Here is a 23,042-nt window from a genome sequence, read left to right as displayed (position 1 = left end):
GCTGAAAAAAGGGGACAAATTGAATTAACACCTGTTAATTATTGAATTCAAGTGTTTCAATCAAACCTGTTGCCACAGGTCTGATCGTAATGGACCATTATAGGCCTTTAACCCCTTCGGTAGGGTATGCCTGGAAATTTCTCAGCCTGAGCTGCGCTGCAGGAGCGGGCTCTCCCGAGAAATAAAGTAAAACCACTGGCACACCACCATCTCCACAGTTGCTGATCCCCCACCCATTATTCTTGATCCTCACCATCACTGCCCCTGTTACCGAACCTCCCCGTCGCCACTCTCGGAGGTTAAGCCGCGCTCTGCAGTTCGTGTGTTTGGGCATCCAAAGACCACTCCCCCCCCCCCCCCCCCCCCAAGCTGCCCCGAACAGCTCCAAGCAGCCGGAAACAACAGCAGCCCCAGGGAAGCAGGGGCTGCTGCAGAAGGCAGCAGCTGCCCCTTCTGTGGTGAGTATTTCTGGGGTAGGACAAACCTGCCCGGGTAGGTGTGTCCTGCCCCAGGAAAACCCACCACTCAAGGGGTTAAGGGTCCACTTAAGGGAGTCTGTTTATTGTGTTGTATTCAATGCCGGCGAGGAGGGGGGGCATGTACTTTATAAAGGGGCCCGGGTCTTATGGAGAGGCCTGGGTCCTGCCCCCTCCCCCACTGCAGAGACGGGCAGTGGGAGTAGAGGGAAGAGGCTGCCGCAGCAGCACGGCCTCTCTCCCCCACTCAGCACACGCTGGTTAGTGCTGTTACACAGCCTGCACCCCCTGTATTTATACTATAATATCCCTTCACCAGCATTCCCTTTGCTCTACAGCTGATATTTACCTTACTGGACTTCCCATTATAATTAACAGTTCTATCCCTCGATGTCTTTCTCTAGTAAAGATTTGTCTAACCCTTTCTTAAATGTATTAATTGAATCAGCCATCACCTTTTCTGGCAGATAATTCCAAATTTGACCTGCCCTCACTGAAGAATCATTTCCTTTGATGTGTAAATAATCTCCTTTTTTTACAACCTTAGTGGATGCCTACATGTCCTGTGCATAGACCTCATTTTAAACAGAGCACCTGACTGTTCTCTGTATAGGGCTTCTTATGGGATGAGTATACAGGAATAAAGAAAGGACAACATGACATGTATTTAACCTCAACATCCTCTGGTGAAATGTCACTGGATGAAATAATGTTTCCTATTAGTGCTTACAGAGTACAACAGCTAGCTGGTTTTTTTTTGTGGTTTTCCCAGCAGTTAAGATGTAAATAGCATTAATAATTCTCTTAATATTAGGGCAATACTATTTTATTTTTATATTCGGTAGAAATAAATAGTCCTTCATTGAACTCAACAAGCAATATAGATATAATTGGGTACTTATGTAGTATCTGGGCTGCCGATTTTGTGATTGTATGCCTTACCTTAAGGCATACAATCAGATGCGATGCGATGCGATTCGATGCGATGCGATTTTGCATAGGATTCAATGTTAAGAAGGTCCTGTTCATTTCCCCACTATCCAAGTGGGCATAGAGTTGATTTTATATAGCGTGGCGAGCGCAGCGAGCCACCGAGCCTGAAGCGTGGCGAGCGAAGCGAGCCCGCGAGGGGACGCATATTTCTTAAAAAGTATTCTGTGTCCCCTCGCGGGGCTCGCTACGCTCGCCACGCTTCGGGCGCGGTGGCTCGCTACGCTCGCCACAGGTTTATATCCAACTCCATGCCCACTTGGATAGTGGGGAAAGGAAAAGGACCCCTTTTTCCCATTGAATTCTATGTTAAAATGGACTCAGACCATTTTAACATTGAATCCTATGGAAAAATCTTGACCATCGCATCGCATACGATTTGGTCGCATGCGATGCGATACGATGCGATCCGATCCGATTTCTAAATCGGACGCCCAGATACTACATAAGTACCTATAATTGATATTAAAATGTTTTTATGGTATTTGTACCATTTCTATATCCTTAAAAGAATAGATTTAGCCATTTAGCGGTATTTAATGCCGCTGGGAAGTGGGTCTATGTGGCGAGGATGGCTTATTTTTGCTGAAAACAAACCATCCTCACCATACTGTATAACCCCCTTGCCGGCTGCTCGCGTATGCAATGCTCCGTGGAAATCCTTACCGTCCTTTGTTGGCGATGATTTCCCGGAACGGCGAGGTTCACCGCAAATGCAGAGAGCCTGCTGCATATAGTGGTGGGCACCGCCATTTTGATGGCCGTACTCGCCGTTTCTACCTTGCTGAAAAGAACCAGTGAGGTGGAAACGGCGAGTGAAGGGGGGTTGGTTGGCACTGCTCGCCGCCGTCATAACTCACCTAAATGGCATTGAATATACCCTTAAAAACATTGACTTCCAAACAAATGCGATTTTGGAGGATTTCTCGGCCCGATCTGTCAGAATCGGGTCAAATCAGACTAGTGTAAGGGGCCTTAACAATAGAAGTAAACAGACAGTATCCACCTATTTTTGTGATGTCAATCATACATTTGGCTCGTCTGATAGAAATGTTGGTTATATATGTAAATTATATAATTGTTCAGACAAGTTGGACGAAAGGTGGTTAGATGCAGTGGAGGCTCTTACCCTTTTACGGGAGGGGGGCTGCCACCGACACGCTCCCCGCACCTGCTGGTCCCCTGCATGGATCCAGCGCATGCGCAGTAACTTCATACATACTGCGCATGTGTTGGCTCAAGCCTCCATGGGCTGCCTTTGTAGCAGCCTCCAGAGGCTTTATCAGGTTCCCAGGTCCGGTGCATGCTCAGTATCATCCGTGGTACTGTGCATGCACAGAACCCGTTTTGGGGGCTGCTCTGCATTTGCGCACAGAGAGGCATTCCGGAGGGAGGGAACACCTCCCAATGGGCCTGCCTTAAGTGACTGGCAGGTCGGACTTCCAATAGGAAGTCCCTGCCAGTCACCCTGAAGCCAGAGCAGTCTTACAGACTGCATCTGGCTTCATCTAGGCAGATAAGTGGCGGATTATACCTCGAGGCAGCCCATAGGTAAAAACCGCCACTGGTTAGATGTGTGTCCAAGATCTTCAGTGGAGCTTCTTGGAAAATACCTGCACAATGGCTCTGGGTAGATTGGGGGAAGGGCGTGTAATGCCACCTTTTATCACATTTTCCTAGGTGCTTTAAAAGTATATAATTTTATTTTATTTATAGCCTACTGCAGGGATTCCCAACTATGGTTCTCAAGGCACTTTTTGTAGTCCTGGTTTTTATGATATCCAGGCTTGACCACTGATGGTTAAATCAAAGTAACCTGGATTGTTAGAGGTTTATTTACTAAGATGGGAGTTGTATTTCAGATGGGATGTTGCTATGGGCAACCAATTATAATCTACTTCTTATTTAGCGCCTTCTAAAAGATAATAGAAAGAATCTGATTGGTTGGCCATAACAACATCCAATCTGGAATGGAAATCCCATCTTCGTAAATAAACCCCTTTGTGTTCCTTGAGAAGCCGTGGTTAGGAATCCCTGGTCTACAGCGTTTACTCCCCACATAGATTTATAATAAAGAAATGAAAGTTTATATATTAATTCTATGTTTTATTTATTTATTTAAATTTTCAACAGAGATATGAGTGGTGCCAGGAAGAAAAGAATTGTGTGTCTTAAAATAAAACTACAAACTCACCCATCCTGTCAGGCAGCACAAATGGCAATACTGTTACAGCCACATAACTGAAACTTGATATATTGAGTATGTTTTTTGTAGTGAAACTTTGGCTTCAAGAGAAAGTAATAAACAATGTTATTGATTAATGTTGTTATTTAACAAGGTGACACCATTATCTCACAGTTGGTCTAGGAAGGACATTTTAAACCAAGCCATTTATTTCATGCGGGCTTCAAAGTGAATTTAAGTATAAGTATTATGACTATTTATGGATCTTACTCAGTAAACTCTTGTAGTAAATCGATTTCCTTCATTAAATCTCACAGTTTTTCTCACGTGTTATTGCCCTTTTGCTTAAACTAATACTCCTGGAGAAAGTCAGCACTCAGTATGGCCTGACAGAGTTATGTTGAAGATATGCTGAGACTGTTAGTTCAACTATGCATGTTCCATAGGGAATAAGGGACAGGTTTAACAATTGATATACTTATTATCATGCGTTATGAATGTTAATTGCTGCTCCAGCCAATCAATAGCTAACTGTCAGTTTTACAAATGACAGCTACTTTTTAAGACCACATAAGTCAATGGCCGTTAAATCGGACCAAATCGTCCCTCCATGACATGCCGTCAGGTCTGATGCGCGGTCCTGTGCGCATCGGACCCGACCAGGTGGTCGGACTGGCAGGCTGTCCGTCCACCCGTTCCTCCTGGCGGTGAGGCGGGCGGGAAGCAGGGGTGCATGCGATCCATCACAACGGATCGCATGCGCCCCTGCCGCCGGGAAGGTCCCAGCGGCTCGCAGGCTGTCGGGTGTCCGTACACTGCTGCGAGACACCATGGTGTCTAGCCTCTTTTCTAAACTAAACATGAAGCCTTTCCTCATAATCCAATGACTCCATACCCTTCATTAATTTTGTTGCCCTTCTCTGAACCTTTTCTAGTTCCAAAATGTATTTTTTATGGAGTGGTGCCCAGAACTGTACACTGTGTTTTAGACGAGGCCATACCAATGATTTATCTAGAAGCAAATGACACGGTCTTCCCTTGCATCTATGCCCCTTTTTATGCATGCTAATACCTTATTGGCCTTTTCTGCTGCTTGACATTGAGCACCGTTGCGAAGTCTAGTGTCAATAAGCACCCACAAATCCTTCTCCATTAATGATTTCCTTCATTTATTTATACATTGCATGCTTCTTAATTAATACACTTCAAAATCCAAAGCTGAGAAAAGAGAGCAACAGTAGTAAATTGGGGATTTTGTACAGCAGAACAAAAAGAGCATATTCTGAGTCATATGGAGATGTATTACCATGGGCAATTTTGGAATCCCTGAGACTCCTACTTGCAAATATGCAAAACCGGCATTGAACGTGAATACTATTGTTATCACATTATTCTGATGATTCTGATTCTGGAGGTTAAATGATGAAGCTTGGACAATTAGCTGGACAGACACCAAAATGAGTTTTCAACATTGTCCCTTCCACTTGAAGCCAATACAATAGAGATCCCAGCTGACGTTTCAGTCCATGCTTGGCAGACTAGTAAACATATAAAGTATTGTATAGAGATTGCTAAACCTCTGTATTGAATCAGTTGTTTAGTGCATAATTATACAATAGCTCTTTGAAATAATAGTTTTAGATATTTTCATTGGACAGTTCAGGCCCACTGTGTTTTGACACATTTTTTATTAGTCAACTTAAATTTACCAACCCTTCCCGATATACACATCATATGCTTTCTGCAACTTGCATACAATGATAAAAAATATATATATGTGTGTATACACGCAGAGTATTCTGTGAATTATAGGTAGAGCTCAAATCGTTGCAAGAATATAAGAGGTGGGAGTAAACTTACTGTTACAGTAATGCACATATCTTTAATCGGCTTTTATGTTAAATGTTCTGCAATTTAGGAACAGAACATGACTTTAGTGGGGGGGGGGGGAGAACATGTCTGAATCATCTGAGTTTTGTTACATTAGTTTTATACACAGATGTCTTTCTTATTTTTTTGTTTTCTCCTTTCAAGGAAATAAAATGCGTAAGTCTAATACAAAGGTTCTCAAACTGGGTCCTGACCCCAAAGTGGGTCCCGACCTTCTCAGCATGGGCTCGCGACTCCATGTTGCTGACAATCAGGCTGATGACTTTTCTATTCTCAGTCAGTGATTCAAGGAGTCTGAAAAATCAGTTGAATTGTCTGTTATTTTAGACTCCTCCCATCGTTTTGTGCCTTCACAATGCTGCCATGTATGTGCTGTCTGCTGACTACACATGTGATGTGATAGGCTATGGTATATTAGACTCCTCCCATCATTTTGCGCCTCCACAATGCTGCCATGTATGTCCTGTCTGCTGACTACACATGATGTGAAGACCTTCTGCAGTAACTTGATGGGGTCCTGTAATTATTTTTGTCTGGGGTCCCGGAGCAAAATAGTTTGAGGACCCCTGGTCTAATAAATTTCTTTTTTATTTACCATGTGTACATAGTATGTCCAGTGTTGCATAGTAGTTATTCGTGTTTTGATTTAAGTTGGATTCACACTGAAATGTAGATGTGACTCAGCACTGTGGTGATGCCCTTTGATCATATATTGCACCACCATACACATTATTATGCATCACACAACGATGCCATATATTGTTACACGCTTCCTGTAACAGTACCATATAATCAACCCATTAGACTTGCAGAACATTCAAATGGAAGATGCATTGAACGACAAGTGTTAGAGGGTGTACCAGAATTGCGCAATATGTCATCTAGTGTTTACTCAGCTTAACTGCACTGCAATAATGAACCATGAAAATCTCAAATGTTTATGAATGGAATGTTACATCAGTGGGGCGGATGCAAAGGGAGCACTGTGCCAATTACTTAACTTGTCTTGCCTGATCCTGCTGTGTACCTACTTACCGAGTGAAGGCACGCATATGCAGAACCACAGATTTTGCACATTTCAAAACTTGTGACCAGATAGGCAGAAAAGTGGATGGGGCAAAGGCCTAGAAAGGTTGCAATGAGCAGGCTCCTCTCTGATATGACCCTTTACCTACCACCAAGAGGAACCAAGCAGAGCCTTTCCAGACTGCAGCATAGATTGAAGAACCTGAATCCATGACAAAGGCAGCAAATCTTTTTGTATACTTTATTAGTTGTCACCAAACAGGTCAAATTGTCTTTACATTTTGTAATATAGGTTAAGCATGGGCGTAACTCTAGTGGGTGCAAGGGGTGTCCATTACTTTAGGCTATAAAGTTCATACCAATTTCCCAGACTTGTCTGTCTAGCAATTGGGAATGATCCATTGCCCAGCCTGGATTGTGTTATATTACATTTTCAGTGAGAGGTGTGTGTGTATTTGATATAATGTAAGGGAGCTCTGTGATGTGGCCCCATAGAAACTGGAGGGCACTGTAATGTGTCATAATCTAATTTGTTCATTGTAATTTGGAGGGCACTATATTGTTACATAATGTGAACTAAGGCCCAATAAGAAATGTAGGCACTATAGTGTGGCATAATATAAACTGGGACATATTGTGGCATAATAATACCTGGAGGGCACGTTGTGGCACAGTATGAACAGTTCATGATATGAACATAGGCATGTCATAATGTGAATTTGGGACACTGGCATCATTTACTGGCAGCCCAACAATGGGACATGATGTAAACTAGGGAACTAGGGTGGTTCATAAACTAAACTAGGGTCCTTCTATGGAGCATGATATTAGCTAGGGCACTATACTGTGGTGCATAAAGTGAACTAGGGCTCTATTATGTGGAAATATGATTCTCAAGAAGCATTTGGACATGGGCCCCTCAGTATGTTGCTCTGAGGCCCACATAGTTCTGGTTACACCCCTGAGGTTTAGTCTCTTGTATTTAAAATTCTATAATACAACACCGACATCAAAAGTCTCCTTTTAATTTGGGCACACCTTATACATAATGCAGACCGTAGTGCCTTATACATACTGCCCCCCCCCCCGTAGTGCCTTGTACTTTTATACCCCCCGTAGTGCCTTATACTTTATACCCCCCGTAGTGCCCTAGCAATAATGCCCACTGTAATGCCTTATATATAATGCCCAGCTTACTGCCATATACATTATGTCTCCCTTAGTGCCATATGCATAATTCTTTCCTTCGTGCCATATACATAATGAACCTTGTAGTATCATTTACATAATGACTCCAGTAAAACTCACCCCGCCTCTGCTGCCCTTGCCGGCTCTTTCAAGCTCTGTGGGGACTGAGAATGGAGATTGTGCTCCCCCCCCCCCCCCCTTGACTACGGTGGTCTTTTCAAATATGACGCCAATCAAAGCTTGCAGTCCGGCAGCCAATTGCTAACTACAGATGCCGGTGTTCAAGCTCTGATAGGCTTGCAGACGGCACCACAATTCAAATGTTTGTCAGCTGAAGCTGAGAAGTGGTGGGTGGCTAATCCTTAGGGAGCGGCAGTGTGGGTGGGGCTGCCCGATTCCCCTGTGGTAAAGACACCACTGACACATCCCTATTTACAGCCATGTAATTCAATATGGACAGCAAATAAAAACCCTCTATTCAGACTACTTTTGGTCACAAGCATTTTGGATATGGGAGACCCAACCTGTATTTTTTTTTAAATCAATAACCCGTATAAAAGTCTGTAAAAGTGAAACTGAAATTATATTTTGAAAAAAGTTAAATTAAGAACTCGATGTGCTCCATGGACTCTAAAGGAGGCTTTATTTGGGAGAGGTGGTGAAGGGTGGCACATATTTAAAAGCAGCTTTCATTGCGTTGCAACAGGTCAGTGAGAGAAAGTATTCCCTCTGGGCTGCACTTCTGCATGCGCTGCCAATATATCCCTCATTACAACAAAACCATGTAGTACTAACTTAAGAGATTGTCATGAAACAAAATGTGCTTTATGTAATTCATTGCCTAGAAGAATAATTCAAACTACACGAGGAATTCCAAAATCATGCTAGTAATAATCTACAGAATGGGGACCATAGATATGGTTCAGAACGAAGAATTTTAACCAAAGACAACTACTCTTCTTTTATACAGATATTTAAGAGGATTTATTACCTAATGCGAGCACCCGTCCCTCTTTGCTTATTATCTGCATCTGCTTGTGCACAGTGATTTTCTGTCTGCAGCTGTCATCATTATTATTGAGACTTACATCCACTCTGTGCCAGGCGTGCCACCTCTGTCTGCATGCTAAAAGGGAGAGTTGAAGTCATCTTTCGGGTCCATGACAGTCCCATAAGACGGTTCAGTTCGATTGCATGGCCAAGGCCCAGGAACACGCAGTTCATGGAGAGAGTGATTCATCAGTCTGCACTCTCATAAGATGGGAGTTCTATTGAAGATATGATGTTGCTATGGACAACCAATCAGAATCTAGTTCTTGTTTATTTAGCACCTTCTAGAAGATCATAGATAGATAGATAGATTCTGATTGGTTGCCCATAGCAACATCCCATCTTCAATAGAACTCCCTTCTAAGTAAATAAACCCCTCAGTCTCCACCTGTGTGTGTATGCAAGTCTGCGCTGGCTTTCTACAAAGAGTGCGCAGTTTGAAGATATCCACGGGATGTGTCCAGCTCATTCTTTTCAGGGATGTTTACATACAGTACATCAACATGATATGTGTATCTTATAGTACCAATCTCCAGTCTCCTAGTAAGGATGTAATGTTGTTTTTATAGGTTTCTTCCCATATACAGAGGTCCAAGTCACACTTATAAAGTACAAAGGCTGACTGAGTTCACCTTCTACAGCTTCCGGATTCAGGCCGTGAATGATGCTGGGGAAGGGCCATTCTCTGATGTCTACACATTCAGCACAACCAAATTAGTCCCACCAACAATTAAAGGTGAGCGAGTGGACAGATCACTGGATCTCACATACACATGTATTTTTTTTAGATCTATCTGTCTATATATCTATCTCTAAGGGACCCATTTATTTTGCTGTGCCACCATACTCGTTCCACTGGAATTTACCAAAACATTTTCGTCTACACTTTTCTTTATTTACATCGTCCTATGTAACCTTGTAAGAAATCAGTGAGAATATGACAGATATTAAGATATTTGTATGTTGTGGGCGATAAATTCCTAGGAGCACTCTCCCGCAGCCAGCCCTTCATGGTCCCTGGTAGCAGGAGCATGCTCCTCCGATTATGGATAAAAATAGCTGGTCGCTGGTGCACAGTGCACCAGGGACCAGCGATTTCTGATCAAAATGAAATAGGGACAGAATGAGACAGAATTGCTTGCAATTTTCAGCAAAAATATCTCATGTGTGCACCATTTCTTTGTATCTGAAGAAGGTATTTTTCATGTATCACTCTGTCAAGTGCGCAGTCATTAATTTTTCTCCTTACTGTGCTTAGAAACTCAAATAACTAGCATTGGTTCACATTTTCTCTTTGTGAAATAATGGCAATCACTGTTAGGGGAGTATTCAATGGTTTTATTCTCCATGTGCAGCGAATCCTGTTTAGGATTCGCTGCACATTCGCAGGGTTCAGGAGGGCTGCAGCATTCGCCTGCCAGCCCTCCCTGTCACCCTATACAATGAAGCAGGGGCTCACTGCCCCTGCTGGCGAGTTTTAACCCCTGCGGCGAACGTGATGTAAGCCTCTCTGCCTGCACCGGACACTGTGGGGGTGAAGGAGGGCTGGCAGGGACACAGGGAGACCGAGAGCTGGCAGGGGACTGGATAGTAGCCGCTGCACTCACCGGTCCCGATCCTGCATATGTCATGATCAGGACCAGAGTGCAGTGAATATACGAATATTAATGAGCGGCTCCTGGCCCCCTGCTGGCGAATGTGAAAAACAAATTGTTTAAAAAAAAAAATTTTAAATATATATTCATGCCCCTTCACAGAAAAAAAAAATCTGATTTTTTTACACCCTTAAAAAAAACAAAACCTTTATTTTAAAAGATCACATTCCAGTTCACCTAAAAAAGATGACGAATGCAAAATGGTGAAACATGGCGAAAATCACTGGAGAAAGCATTGAATACACTCTCGGCAAATTTGACTAAAAAACTCATTGAAAACCACCGGCAAATTGGGGCGAATCGACAGATATTCGCTGTTCATTTTCAGCTAATTGTCTCCATTGAATAGGGGGCAATTTTTATCGGTGAAAATTCGCCGTTACCCCGACGAATTGACATATTCGCTGAAAAAAATACGGCGAATCTGAGGCATTGAATACTGGCCTATGAATTCCAGGAGAAATCATCCCTGTCACAAACTAGGGGTCTTACATCAGGAGAGGCTGATGGTCACACAATCACAACGACAAGGCAGTGTTTTTTTCCTGTCTCACAACCTGCAGCCAAACAGTGAACGGCTGTCTGCATGGTGTTTGGAGGATGGCTGAAGCTATTGTGCTGACAGCCATTCACTGTATGGAAACTTCTAGAGAGTTAATTGCCCCCTTAATACACTGTGTTTATATTGTAATATATGTTTCCTGTGGGGGTTTTTTGCTTATGAAAATGACCTTTATTTCAGCACCTCGTGTAACGCAGTTAGAAGGAAACACGTGTGAAATTGCATGGGAGACAGTGTTGCCTATGAGAGGAGATCCCATTGGGTACATTTTGCAAGTTCAGGTTGGTCGGGAGTCTGAATACAAACAGGTAACATAAATTCCTATGCTATGTGTACCAATCAGAGAATAACTAACCTCTACAAATGTACAAGAGCACTGTGACACCCATGTAGATATATATGTATATTTCATAGGTATCTCAAAAGCATACATTACCCCGAAACCCTTTATTTATTCTTCCAGTTCCTACTTTCTTGCAGTACTGGCCCTGATCCTATAATTATCTAATTTAATAGGGGCCTGATTTGCTGCTATTTGTCTTAGAATAAAGTAATTAAATTGTCATTACTTGGGGGGAAAATAACATAAGTCAAACCATATACTCTTCTAAAATCATGTCGGACAGTGCATAACTCAATAACAAATAACAGATTACTGCCATTCCCCCTAAGAATTGTACTGTACAGGAAGAGCTCATTTTAATGACAAACATCTTCTTTATATTTTCTTCTGATAGGTAGCATTCATTTTGTTTTATTTAATTCAGACCAGAATGCAATCATATTCCTGAAATTAAATAATGTTTCTCATTAAGAAGCACACAAAAATAATTGTCTGTGTGTGTCTTCGTTGGCTATTAGTGTAATTTCTAGTCCTAATGTAACCGCTTTGTTATTGTCATATTCTAAGTATTGATAATACACACCCTGTACAATATTGTGAATTGGATGCCCACCAATGAAAGCTGTCTACATATTTTAATGGTTTCTTATGTACAATGGCGCAGTAGCGTCTAATGACAGAAGAATGCAAACAGCAGGTTTACATCTTAAAAAGTTGCCCCGCAATTAATCTGTTACCCAGGCATGACTGGAGTTAAATCTCTTGCCAGTTTTCAATTAAAACTGTATTTTAAAATAACTAATTTGGGTGGTGTTAACATTTAATATGATTATTTGTTAAGTGGCTGTTCAGCTGCCCTAATCTGCAAAATGAGTCTGCTCTAAATGGCGTGCTTTAAAAAGATTTACATGTAAAATTCACTTGAGGTTAAACAATCATCACATGCTGAGTTTCAGTAGGATAATAATAACCGCAATATTGTATGTGAATGATTATAAATTGAGCTGTAGAGTAAGTTGCTAGCTAATTTCAGCCTCTTCTGTCATATGAAGCGTATCTCCAGCATGACATATAAATGTGGAAAATTGCATCAAAATATGAAAAATTAAGCACTTTTCTTAGCTCTGAGATACAGCATTTACATATTTATATTGTTACATGATGTGGAAAAATATAAATCCCACTCATAAACGTATATATCTTCCTCCATACAATTGTTATATATATATATATATATATATATATGTATATATATATATATATATACACTGAGAACATATATCAGTATATATAAAGAGGAGGTTAGCAAATGTGACACTAAGGCCCTTATTCTGGTTGGTGCGGATATGTCCGCGTGCGTTCGTTCCGCCGATGTTTTGTGTCTGCGCATGTGCAGAGGCATATCTGCGCATGTGCGAAAGGGACATACGTCCAAATTCCGCATGAATTGTTTACACTACGAACAGGGGGAGGAGAGGGGTGTGAAGGGCTATTTGGGCTCATTACCATATGCATACGCCCCGCGTTTCATGGGCGTTCCCATGAAACCGCTGGGCGTACGTATGGTAATGCGGCCGTGATGCACGTGTAGGGGGCGGACATATGACATTGGCGGATGTCAGCTGCCCGCCCAGATCCCTGCTTTTGCACGGAGAAATGCCTGAGTGGTCTGAGCTCGCGGGAGCTGCCTGACCGCTCGGTCCTGCATTCGATGGTATGCGACCATCGAATGATGGGGGAGGTTCCCAGAGATGGAGGAGGTATATACATGAGAAATCCACTCGTGCTCTGTGCGGTCAGCAGCTTACCGCATTCGGACGGAGTGAGCGATCCGTACGGAAGGCGGGGTTTAGGATGCACGGTCCTGGCCACATATTCGGCTTCGGCCACACAGACCAGAATAAGGCCCCAAGTGCAGATCTTATGGCACATAATCATTGATCAAGGTTTCCTGCTTTTCACACCCACGTCCAATCTAACAGGTAGCATTAGTAAAGAACACATATTGGAATTTGGTTAAACCAGAATATGTATACAATTTGCCCTTTAATCTATAAATCAGAAGACCCACTTTAAAATACATATTATTTATAATGTTTATTAAATGTTTCTGGATTTGTTGAAACAAAGATGCTGTCTCACAAGCAGAGCTCTGGGAGGCGGACCTACTCAGTTAGCCCCTGTCTACATAGGCTGGGCAGCCAATCAGAGTGCATGGAGGCTGAACTGCTCAGCCAGCCCATCAGCAATTCTGGCATTTGAACAGAAGAGCCAGTTGAGCAGTCTGGCTCTGTCCATGTTCAATACTTACCTCTCCAGAGTTCCACGTCAGCAGCCATGTGACATCAACCGCATGCAAGGGGGATGTGTTCTCGTACACATCCCCTCACATGCTACCAAGGGGATGCCGGTGGTTAGGGGCAGGTGGGCATTTGGCGCCCACCTGCCCCTAACCACCCAATCTAGGTGGTTCATTAGGCTGCGAGTATAACCAGCCTACAGAACAGGTCTGAATCAGGCCCATTGTGTGGTGGCCACCTGCCTGGCGATTTGCACATGCACAGTAGAAAAATCAGAACATGGTGCGGCCACCGTGTACCTGGAGACCTGCACAGTAGTAGAAGTTATTTGCTCAATTTTATTAACTATGCTTTCAAATATTTGTTGTTCAAAAATAACATTATAATGTAGAATTATGTTTAAGGATATAATTTAACTTTTTTTAGATGATCACTGACATTTTATTTTACCACTTCTTGCTTCGGTGTGTTTCAACTCTCCCATTATAGTCACATTCTGTTCTGTCTTATGCTTTGCAGGTATATAAAGGAGATGACTCATCCTTTCAAATCTCAGGCCTTCAAACCAATATGGATTACAGATTTCGTGTTTGTGTATGTCGGCGATGTGTGGATACATCACAAGAGCTCTGCGGATCTTTTAGTCCATCTGCATCTTTCATTATGAGGCGGAATGATCTCGTGTTACCAGAGGACCTATCTCAATTAGACCATACAAAACTCAAGAGCATGATGCCTACTGATGAACAGTTTGCAATTCTAATTGTTTTAGGATTTGCAACTTTGTCCGTTTTGTTTGCCTTTATACTTCAGTACTTCTTTATGAAGTAAATAGTGAAGACAGTTTAGAGGTATAAACTTAACTAATGCTACGCATTATAATCCAGACATTTATTCAGATATACATTTTAAAAGAAATACAGACATTTTTGAGTTCTACATTTTATATCCATATATTTTACTGTTTCAGCTAGATACATTCTCAGTGTTTTGATGCACCTTTTGGAAATGCAAACCCAGGAAATAGCTGAAATTTGTTTCTGCTAAATAGCTTATAATACAGTGCCGTAGCCGTATACTGTCCTCGCGGTCATTTGCCTAAATGTTCAGTTTAGATTTTAGATGTAAACTAAAAATGCAGAATAATGAAATACAGGCCAATTGCTTTCTGGCATATGATAATGTCTGCGTGTGTGTGCGGGCGTGTGTGTGTGTGTGCGTGTGTGTACAGCATCCATAATAATATGTGCATGCTTATATAATTAAATCTAATGTATATGTGTACACTCATACATAATCATATATGTGATGTATGTATGTATATATATATATATATAATATATATATACACACACACATCATATGTGTGTATACATACATAGAGCACATACATAAATTTGCACAGTTTCTTGTGCAATTGCACATATTAGAGTACCCTTTATATTTGCTATGTATATCAGATATTGCTAACTGTAAGAAGGGAAATGTTCATGTTTACAGAGTGATGGAATAGGTTATAATTACACAAACAAATCAATCAATGCCTTAAAATTATACGTTTGTGTATTTATGCTACATGTCTTGTTAGTAGTACAGGAAACGTTCCTGACCATTACATGTCATCTTCAACACCAATATCACCAAAGCTTAAGTGTGCAGTTTACATAACCTTCAACCAAGGTAGACATAAAAAACTACAAAAGCTACTGCATGGTGAAGCAATATAGTTTAATAGGAGCAGCTTAGTATATTCTAAAATGTTTGCCTGTCATGGGGCCTGATTCTGGTTCACTCACAAAAGCAAATTCTCTGTCTAATGGACAAAACCATGTACACTGCAGTGTACAAGGCAGGAGGGAGGTATAGGTGTATTTAATGCCAATCTAGCACCTAAGAAATCGAACACTCATAGAACCACATTTCGGACTATAGAATGATTCAAAATGATTTTACAAGATTGTGTTCTGTATTATATTTTTTATTACCTTTAGTACAAAAGTGTAGCCATTTCACTATTAAGGCCATACTGTGTGTTCCCAGAGTGTGGCATAGCCCTTCATTTTGATATCACAAATACGAATAAGAACAAAATAAGGAAATCATTGCAGTCGGAGAACTAGAGTAGCAACACATATATAACAGAGTTTTCATCTTTTTCAAAACACCGTTCTTCAGTTCTGTGTCTGTTCTGCAGCCTATTGTATGTTTAAAAGTATACTGTATTTACCTTAATTTAGATTATTAATGCAAAAGGGCATTGTGCAATAGTTTATGTAAGTTGTTTAACTGTAAAACTATATAACCAGTGTAAAAGAGTTCTACATTACATAATTTTCTTAGCAAGACACTATCTTCTCCTAAAGTATATCAGTTTCAAAATGGATATGATTTATTTTACATTAGACATCAACATATCAGCTAATACAGTAAAATATAACATAGTATTCATTTTGTTAAGTATAAAGAAGTATAAGTATGAAGGTATACAATATATGGGGGAAAATGACACATTTCCCCACATGACCAGTTTGTGTGGCTGTCCATTGGGAACCAAGAACAGGTAGAGAAGGGCAAGGGTACATACAGTGCTATTTTTCAGCAGGAACCAGCAGGAACTCAGTTCCTGAACCTCTAAATAAATATGACATCATCAGGAACTAAAAATGTATTTCCCATAAGATAAGTTTTATTTTAAAGTCACCTGTGACTGCCTTTGTTTATAAATACAATATATACATCTATCTCTCCCTCCCTCTCTTTATTATATATATTATTTTTTATTTAATTGATCCTCCCCCAGACCTGGAGTTCCTGCACCTATTTTTCCAGAAAAATAGTACTGGGTACATACATATAGTAATGAGATTATGCATTACCTTTCAGCCCTTGTATGGCTGTTTTTCTATGCCACAATGCTAAACTCCCCTGTCACCTCTGAATTGGCGGCACTGATCTCTATGTAATAATATAGTATTACATATGGCACTGCTTGTCACATACTACAATTTCCATAATATTTGATGTATCCAGAGCCGAATTACCCATTAGGCACATGGGGCACGTGCCTAGGGGCGGCACAAGTTTGGGTGCGGCACTTGGATGCCTGTGATGGTACTGTCAGCCCAAAATGTACCAATAACTGCAAAATATCCACTGTACTGTACTATATTCCATCTCAAATAGAGTGTAAATGGATGAGCACATGCAGTTACTGCCCCTGTAAACTGTCCTACTTAGTAAATATGTATTCATAATAAAAGAACATGTCACAGTTAGTGGCTTTTTTTTTTAAATAAATCCATTATATTGGCTATTATCAAATGAAGGCTTATAAGTAATCAATAAAAATAATATACTTAGACAGGGGGTGGGGTAGGCATTATTGTTGTGCCTAGGGGCGCCGTCATCCCTAAATCCGCCCCTGGATGTATCTGTTGTGTCTACTACGTCATTTACACATCACTACTGTACATTATGTTTTGTATAGACATTAGATTTGTGCAGTGGCTATCTTTATTTAATTGGCGGGTGTTTTGTTCACTGGCGCGTTTAACTTTATTGTATTTAGTAATACTGTACTAGTATACAATCAAACTGGTGCAGAGTAGCCACACCCTCTAAATTATTTTTTAATCTGTAAAAATAGAAACAAACTGTACAAATATATTAAAGAGACATGCTTTAGTAAAGGTAACTAGATGTATCTGACCATAATTCAACTTGTATTGTAATAATAAGATGAGTAAATATTGCCAAAGAGGAGAAATACGTTGTTGACTTATTACCAAATACATTGTTTCCTTGCATATCTTGTAGAAAGTGAGATATGTGAGACAGTCAAAGTTTATTAAATCATCCAGGAAGAGTGTCAGCAACAGTATTTCCAGTGGCGTAACTATAGAGCCGCAGCCCCCGCGACATTGGGGAGGCGCCGGGGGGGTCTGTGGGTGGTGCTATTGTTACTCTCCCCTCCTTCTGGGTGCAGCGGGGAGAGAGCAGGGGGGTCAGTGCGGCACGGGGGTACCTGCGGTCAGGGAGAGCCTGGAGGTCCCTACTCACTGAGTATGACGTTGACGGGATCCCTGCAGTGACCTGGAAATGCCGTGCGGCGGCGTGGTGAAGCACTTTTGACTTTGAAAACTCTGGGAATCTCAGTCAATCAGCGTGTGGCCAGTGTTTTCAAAGTCAGAAGCACTTCCCACACTGCAGGGCGGCGGATAGCGCGTTGTTTCCAGGTCACTGCAGGGACTCCGGCAATGTCATACTCAGCCCCGCAGGGACCTCTCCCTGAACGCAGGTACCCCCGCTCCACACGGACCCCCCTGCCAGCTCCTGGGGGGGTCTTGTCTTGTAACTGGGGAGGGCGTCAAATGTTTTTGTTACGTATTTCCTCATTTTCAAAGTAGAATCAAAGAGAATAAAATTGACTACTTTAAACATATATTTCTCAAATGCACAAAATAACTGTTGGGTTATTATGCTTTTGTTTGGTGAAATCCTATTTTACTAGTTAAGGCAGTGGTTCCCAAACTGTGTGCCGTGGCTCCCTGGGGTGCCTCGGGACACATGCAGGGATGCCGCGGCTTGGTAGTCCAGGACCAACTCAAATTATTAATGGTTAATTATTTATGAGCAAGACCAGTGCTGGTGGCTGGCAATCATAGAATGTGTACAAACAGAAGCAAATCTTATCCTTTACCACATAACTGCCGCTAAGAATCGCATATAAACCCAATCTAATCCATTTTTTTTGGACCTAGGGGTGCCGTGAAAAAAATTCTGATTCTCTAGGGTGCCCTGAATCAAAAAAGATTCTATGTTATAGAATATGGGCATCTGGTTAACATTTAATCAGATTATAGACTTAACCCATTTGTATAAACAACAGTTTTTGGGAGCAAATGGTTGATTGTCCTTTGCTGTCACCCATTACTAGATTTTCGTTCCAACCACGCAGATCTGGCAGATGTTCTGACAGATAATTATATAGTGCATGCACAGTTTTAGTCGTGCCAGCAGATCAATTTTTAATCTTATGACACCCTTCTCCCTCAAATATCAACTGACCAATGAGCTTCTCACATGCCAGCTTTGGTAGTTGCGTATGTTAATGGGATAAAACCATGGAATAGATGTATGAAGCAGTGATAAGGGAGGAGAAGTGATAAAGTGCCTGGTACTTTATCACCAACCAATCAGCTCCTGACTGTCCCTTTTTAAACCCAGCCAGTAACTCAACAGTCAGGAGCTGATTGGCCGGTGATAAAGTACCAGGCACTTTATTAATTCTCCTCCCTTATCACTGCTTTATACATCGACCCCCATGTATTCTAATGCAAAACATTTTCCTGTATCTACGGTTTTTATAAAAGTGCTGATGGTAAAGCCCTTTCATTCTAATACTTTAGGGGGGCATCTCTCTTCTTCTAACTACAATGCCAGCAGTATTAAAAGCAAAACTATGATGATGGTTATAACTTTTCTTAATGTGACCGTATTTAAACCAAGATTTCCCTTCTTTTATACTGGTTCAAGAAATGACGCTAGCTTTCAGCATTGTATAGCATAGCAAACTATTCTGAAGCCTTTAGCAATACTGTTGTTTAACAATTCATTTTTATTTCCTAAAGTTTAGACTTTTTTTTATTGAATTAAGCACATTTCTTATGTTTTATTCATGGTAACTCATACGCCGCGTAAAGTATCCAAAGTTTATTTTATTTATTGTACCAACCAGACAACTTTATTGTAGTTATGCCTCTTTATATACTTTACTATAAGAAATCAAATTAATTTAAGAAATCAAATTAATTTTTTTGTTCATATGAAAAAAAAGTGCCTCAGGGAAACTTTTCAGCTGAAGGTGCAATACATTTCCAAAAAGGTGCAACAGACACACAATGTATACCCGCTTTTATATAAATCTATATTTTGTATATTTTTGCTGCTTTACTTTGCATTATGATAGAATCTAATATTTGACATTCATTGAGGTATTGTCTCATATTCCTGTTTTATAGTACAGTATATCTGCTTTTTACTCCCATAATCAAAGTGATGGGAAACCCAACAATATTTTGTTTATTTTATACAGTATATTACATTAAGTTTTTTGAAATGCCAACTACAGTGCAATCTTTTATTTATTGTAAAAAAAAAATATAAAAAAATATGTACTAATATTCGTAGCATGTTACATTTTCAGTTCCTGTAAGTAAGGTAAATTGTTACCCAGCAGCATTTTAAGTGTTATTTGTCTTTAGTTTAGATTTTTTAAATGTTTAAAAATAAGAAATCAGCGCATGTAAAGCCAAAAACATCTGTGATTGAAATGTTTACATGTAACCAAATGTTCTAATCATCTCTTCTGAGGAAAGTGTTATTGATCCACTAATCATGCTGTGTGCCTATAATGATGTAGCATATGTTAGAAATGTCCTGTAATATAAATGTAAACACCATGTTAACATAGCTCGGCAAACTAATATTTCTGCCAGTGTTGTGGCAAATTACATTTTTTTTTCTATACAGTATAAATATATATATATTTTTAATTTAAATGTATTTTTAATGCAGTTTTTTGTCTGTATTTTATGAGCATAATCTACAGCGGTGTTAATAAAAAAAAAACTTTTTGTATTTTATTCAGGCAAAAAAAATATATATATATATAAAAAAAAAATCTTAGTCCCGTTGGTTAAAAGAGAAATAAAGAAATAAAAATAGTGCCCCCCCCCTCCACAAAGAAATTAAGTTTTGCTGCTACCTAAAAGATAAATAAATAAATATTAATTTCATTTGACTTAAATATAGTTGGGTTGTTCAGTCTGTTGCCTTGAAATATTTTCAATTAATTCCTTATGCTCTAATTCAAAGCAGCATTATCGCATTTATTCTGCTTAGAAAAAGGCACACTGAAAATGTAAGAAATAAATATCTTAATTTTATGTGGTGGCAACATATTATATTTGTACCATTTGTAAAATATTTATTGTCCATGTACACCAAAAATGTTGTGAAAGACAGTGAGAGCATATGACTTTCACAGCAGCACCATTATCCGCACAATATGATATCTGTAGTGGTACAGTAAATGTAGGTCCTTTGATTTTTAAGAGCAAGTATATTAATAATAAGACATAATTGCACCTTATCTTTTTTTTTTTTATTATTCAACACAGGTAAATTTAGGGTAGAGAGGATAGAAGATATTTAGGTACTAAAGACACGTATGTCATTTACAGTATATCATATTATGTAATAATGCTGCTTTGAATGTTTCATGATAACTGTTACTATGTGACCCTTTTACATGCTCTGATTAGAACACACAAGTGTTGTGGTTACATTATTCCAACTCTTAATAAGCCACTATGGGAACATATTATATATGCATTTAGAAAAAAAAAACCTAACTGGCCAGTTTTAGAAGATGTCTTCTTTTACTTCTGGAGGGACTTTTTTTTATTATGGGATTAATGTCATTTTGTATAATGTTTGTGTCCATCGAAAAGATGAAATTGACAAAAAAGTATATTTTTATATTTTTCCATAGTCCTTTTTGTTTTCCTTTTTTAAATCATGGTTACTGGCTGTAGAACAAACCATACTTTTAATTTCCATACCATGATTCCATTCTTGATATATTTTAAGTTTATCCAATGACAACAATTGTGAGGTTGGAATTGACTTTTGCAACGAATATAAATTTCTGGATTAAATTACTGTTAGCCTTGATGCTAAGGAAGAAAACATCTATGATAAACAAATAATTAAATTTATACCTTGGATTGAAAAATACAATGAAATTTATAGAACACTAACTTGCTTTCTGTTCAAAATTTTTGCAAATGAAGAAATTTGGCTAAAAAAACCCAATGCTCCTGGACTCTTTGTTACCCAATAGCAATATGCTGTGGCCTCTTCTTGTCACTTCCAAAATATCACTAGAACTTGGACATGTCTCTATGGCATGCTTTACAACCATTTAAATTGAATCTTAAAATAGTTCTTACCTCACTGTTGGACAAACATTCCAAACATTTCAAGAAAAAACTAATTTTCTGATATTGTAAATTTAAGACTACTTTGTATGCATTGTATTAAAGCTGTCATATCTACTTTAATGTATAGATTTAGCAAAATAAAAAATTGCTACAGTATGTAAAACTTAACTGTACTTCTAGTGTATATGTAATATATTTAAGCCCAATAAATGTTTTACTTCCTATTGAAATTGTCATTGAGTTTATTTAGCAGTGTACACTTTTATGATAATGATGATCATGAAATATTTGCACAGAATATTTTAGAATGTAAACATAATATAAGCAATTATAATAAACTATGCCAGCGCTGAAGAAAATCTTTATATTATAAAATGAATGGAAATTAGTGCAAAACATTTTCGCACATCTATGATTCCTTGGTTGTTGTCAACATGAGGCTTTTTCAAACAGGTCACACCATCAGTTATACAGAATTGGAACCACATGAATAGTAAGCACTGGAGCAGTTGAATGACACTTCATAGTGTTTGATACTTATTTAACTTTTGAGCTTAACAAATAATGATTTAATTGGTACTTGTGTAGTTTCACGGCGCCAGCCCACGCTGCGGGCTCGGTGGCTCGATACGCTCGCCACGCTATTTAAAATCAACTCCATGCCAACATGGATAGTGGAGGTATGAACTATCCATGTTGGCATGGAGTTAAGTTACTTTTTTGGACATATTTCGTGGCGAGCGTGAAACTACACAAGTACCATTTAATTAATCATACCCTGTTGTATTAATATATACGGTACAAAACATCAGATTTTAGAAAGTTATAATTAAGACTCACATTGCAAACAAACAACAGAATGTATTTTTCTGCACACATGTTGTGCAGTACTTATGTAATCAAATGTGAATAACAAATCATAAGAGCAAAATATCATTCAATGGCTACTCGTTTCTCTCACTTGGAAAAGTAATTAATCGGTGACTAGATGCACACAAACAATCCTGCATATTACACATAGTACATTTATACATCCTGCTGTGGACAAATAAACTGACCTGTATCAATTAAAGTATGTCCGTAAATGAACATTTACATTATATAAAATAGTGCATAGCTGTGATTTTGTACCTTGTCTATTTGGAATACTGTACTGTTTATTTCAACTAGCATAATCTATTTTACTTTAAAAAAATCAATCTACTTTTAGGATCTAGAATATTTTAATATTTTCAGCAATTCATGGTAGAGTGTTAGCAAAATGGAATCCATCATAGGCAAAAGGCAGTCTACAGTATATGTAAGGTGCTCACATTGCCTAGGAGGCCCAGTCAGACATTACTCTTGATTTTACTTTTTTATGGTTAAAAA

At 39.5% G+C, this 23,042-nt stretch overlaps 1 protein-coding gene across 1 annotated transcript in view; it reads left to right on the top strand.

Annotated features, from left to right (window-relative positions):
- FNDC3B (fibronectin type III domain containing 3B) overlaps positions 1-21,880 on the top strand; it is a 348,736-nt gene extending 326,856 nt beyond the window's left edge. The window contains exons 24-26 of the mRNA XM_083177748.1: positions 9,375-9,541; positions 11,203-11,330; positions 14,185-21,880. Coding sequence (XP_083033874.1) covers positions 9,375-9,541; positions 11,203-11,330; positions 14,185-14,496 — 607 coding nt within the window. The 3' untranslated portion in view covers positions 14,497-21,880. The remainder of the gene's footprint in view (positions 1-9,374; positions 9,542-11,202; positions 11,331-14,184) is intronic.
- The last annotated feature ends 1,162 nt before the right edge of the window (positions 21,881-23,042 follow it).

The sequence above is a fragment of the Crinia signifera genome, chromosome 3 (assembly GCF_055691185.1).
Source record: "Crinia signifera chromosome 3, ASM5569118v1, whole genome shotgun sequence".
Taxonomy (NCBI): Eukaryota; Metazoa; Chordata; class Amphibia; order Anura; family Myobatrachidae; genus Crinia; species Crinia signifera.
Note: the sequence above shows the minus strand (reverse complement) of the source record. Positions and strands in the feature narration are given on the sequence as shown.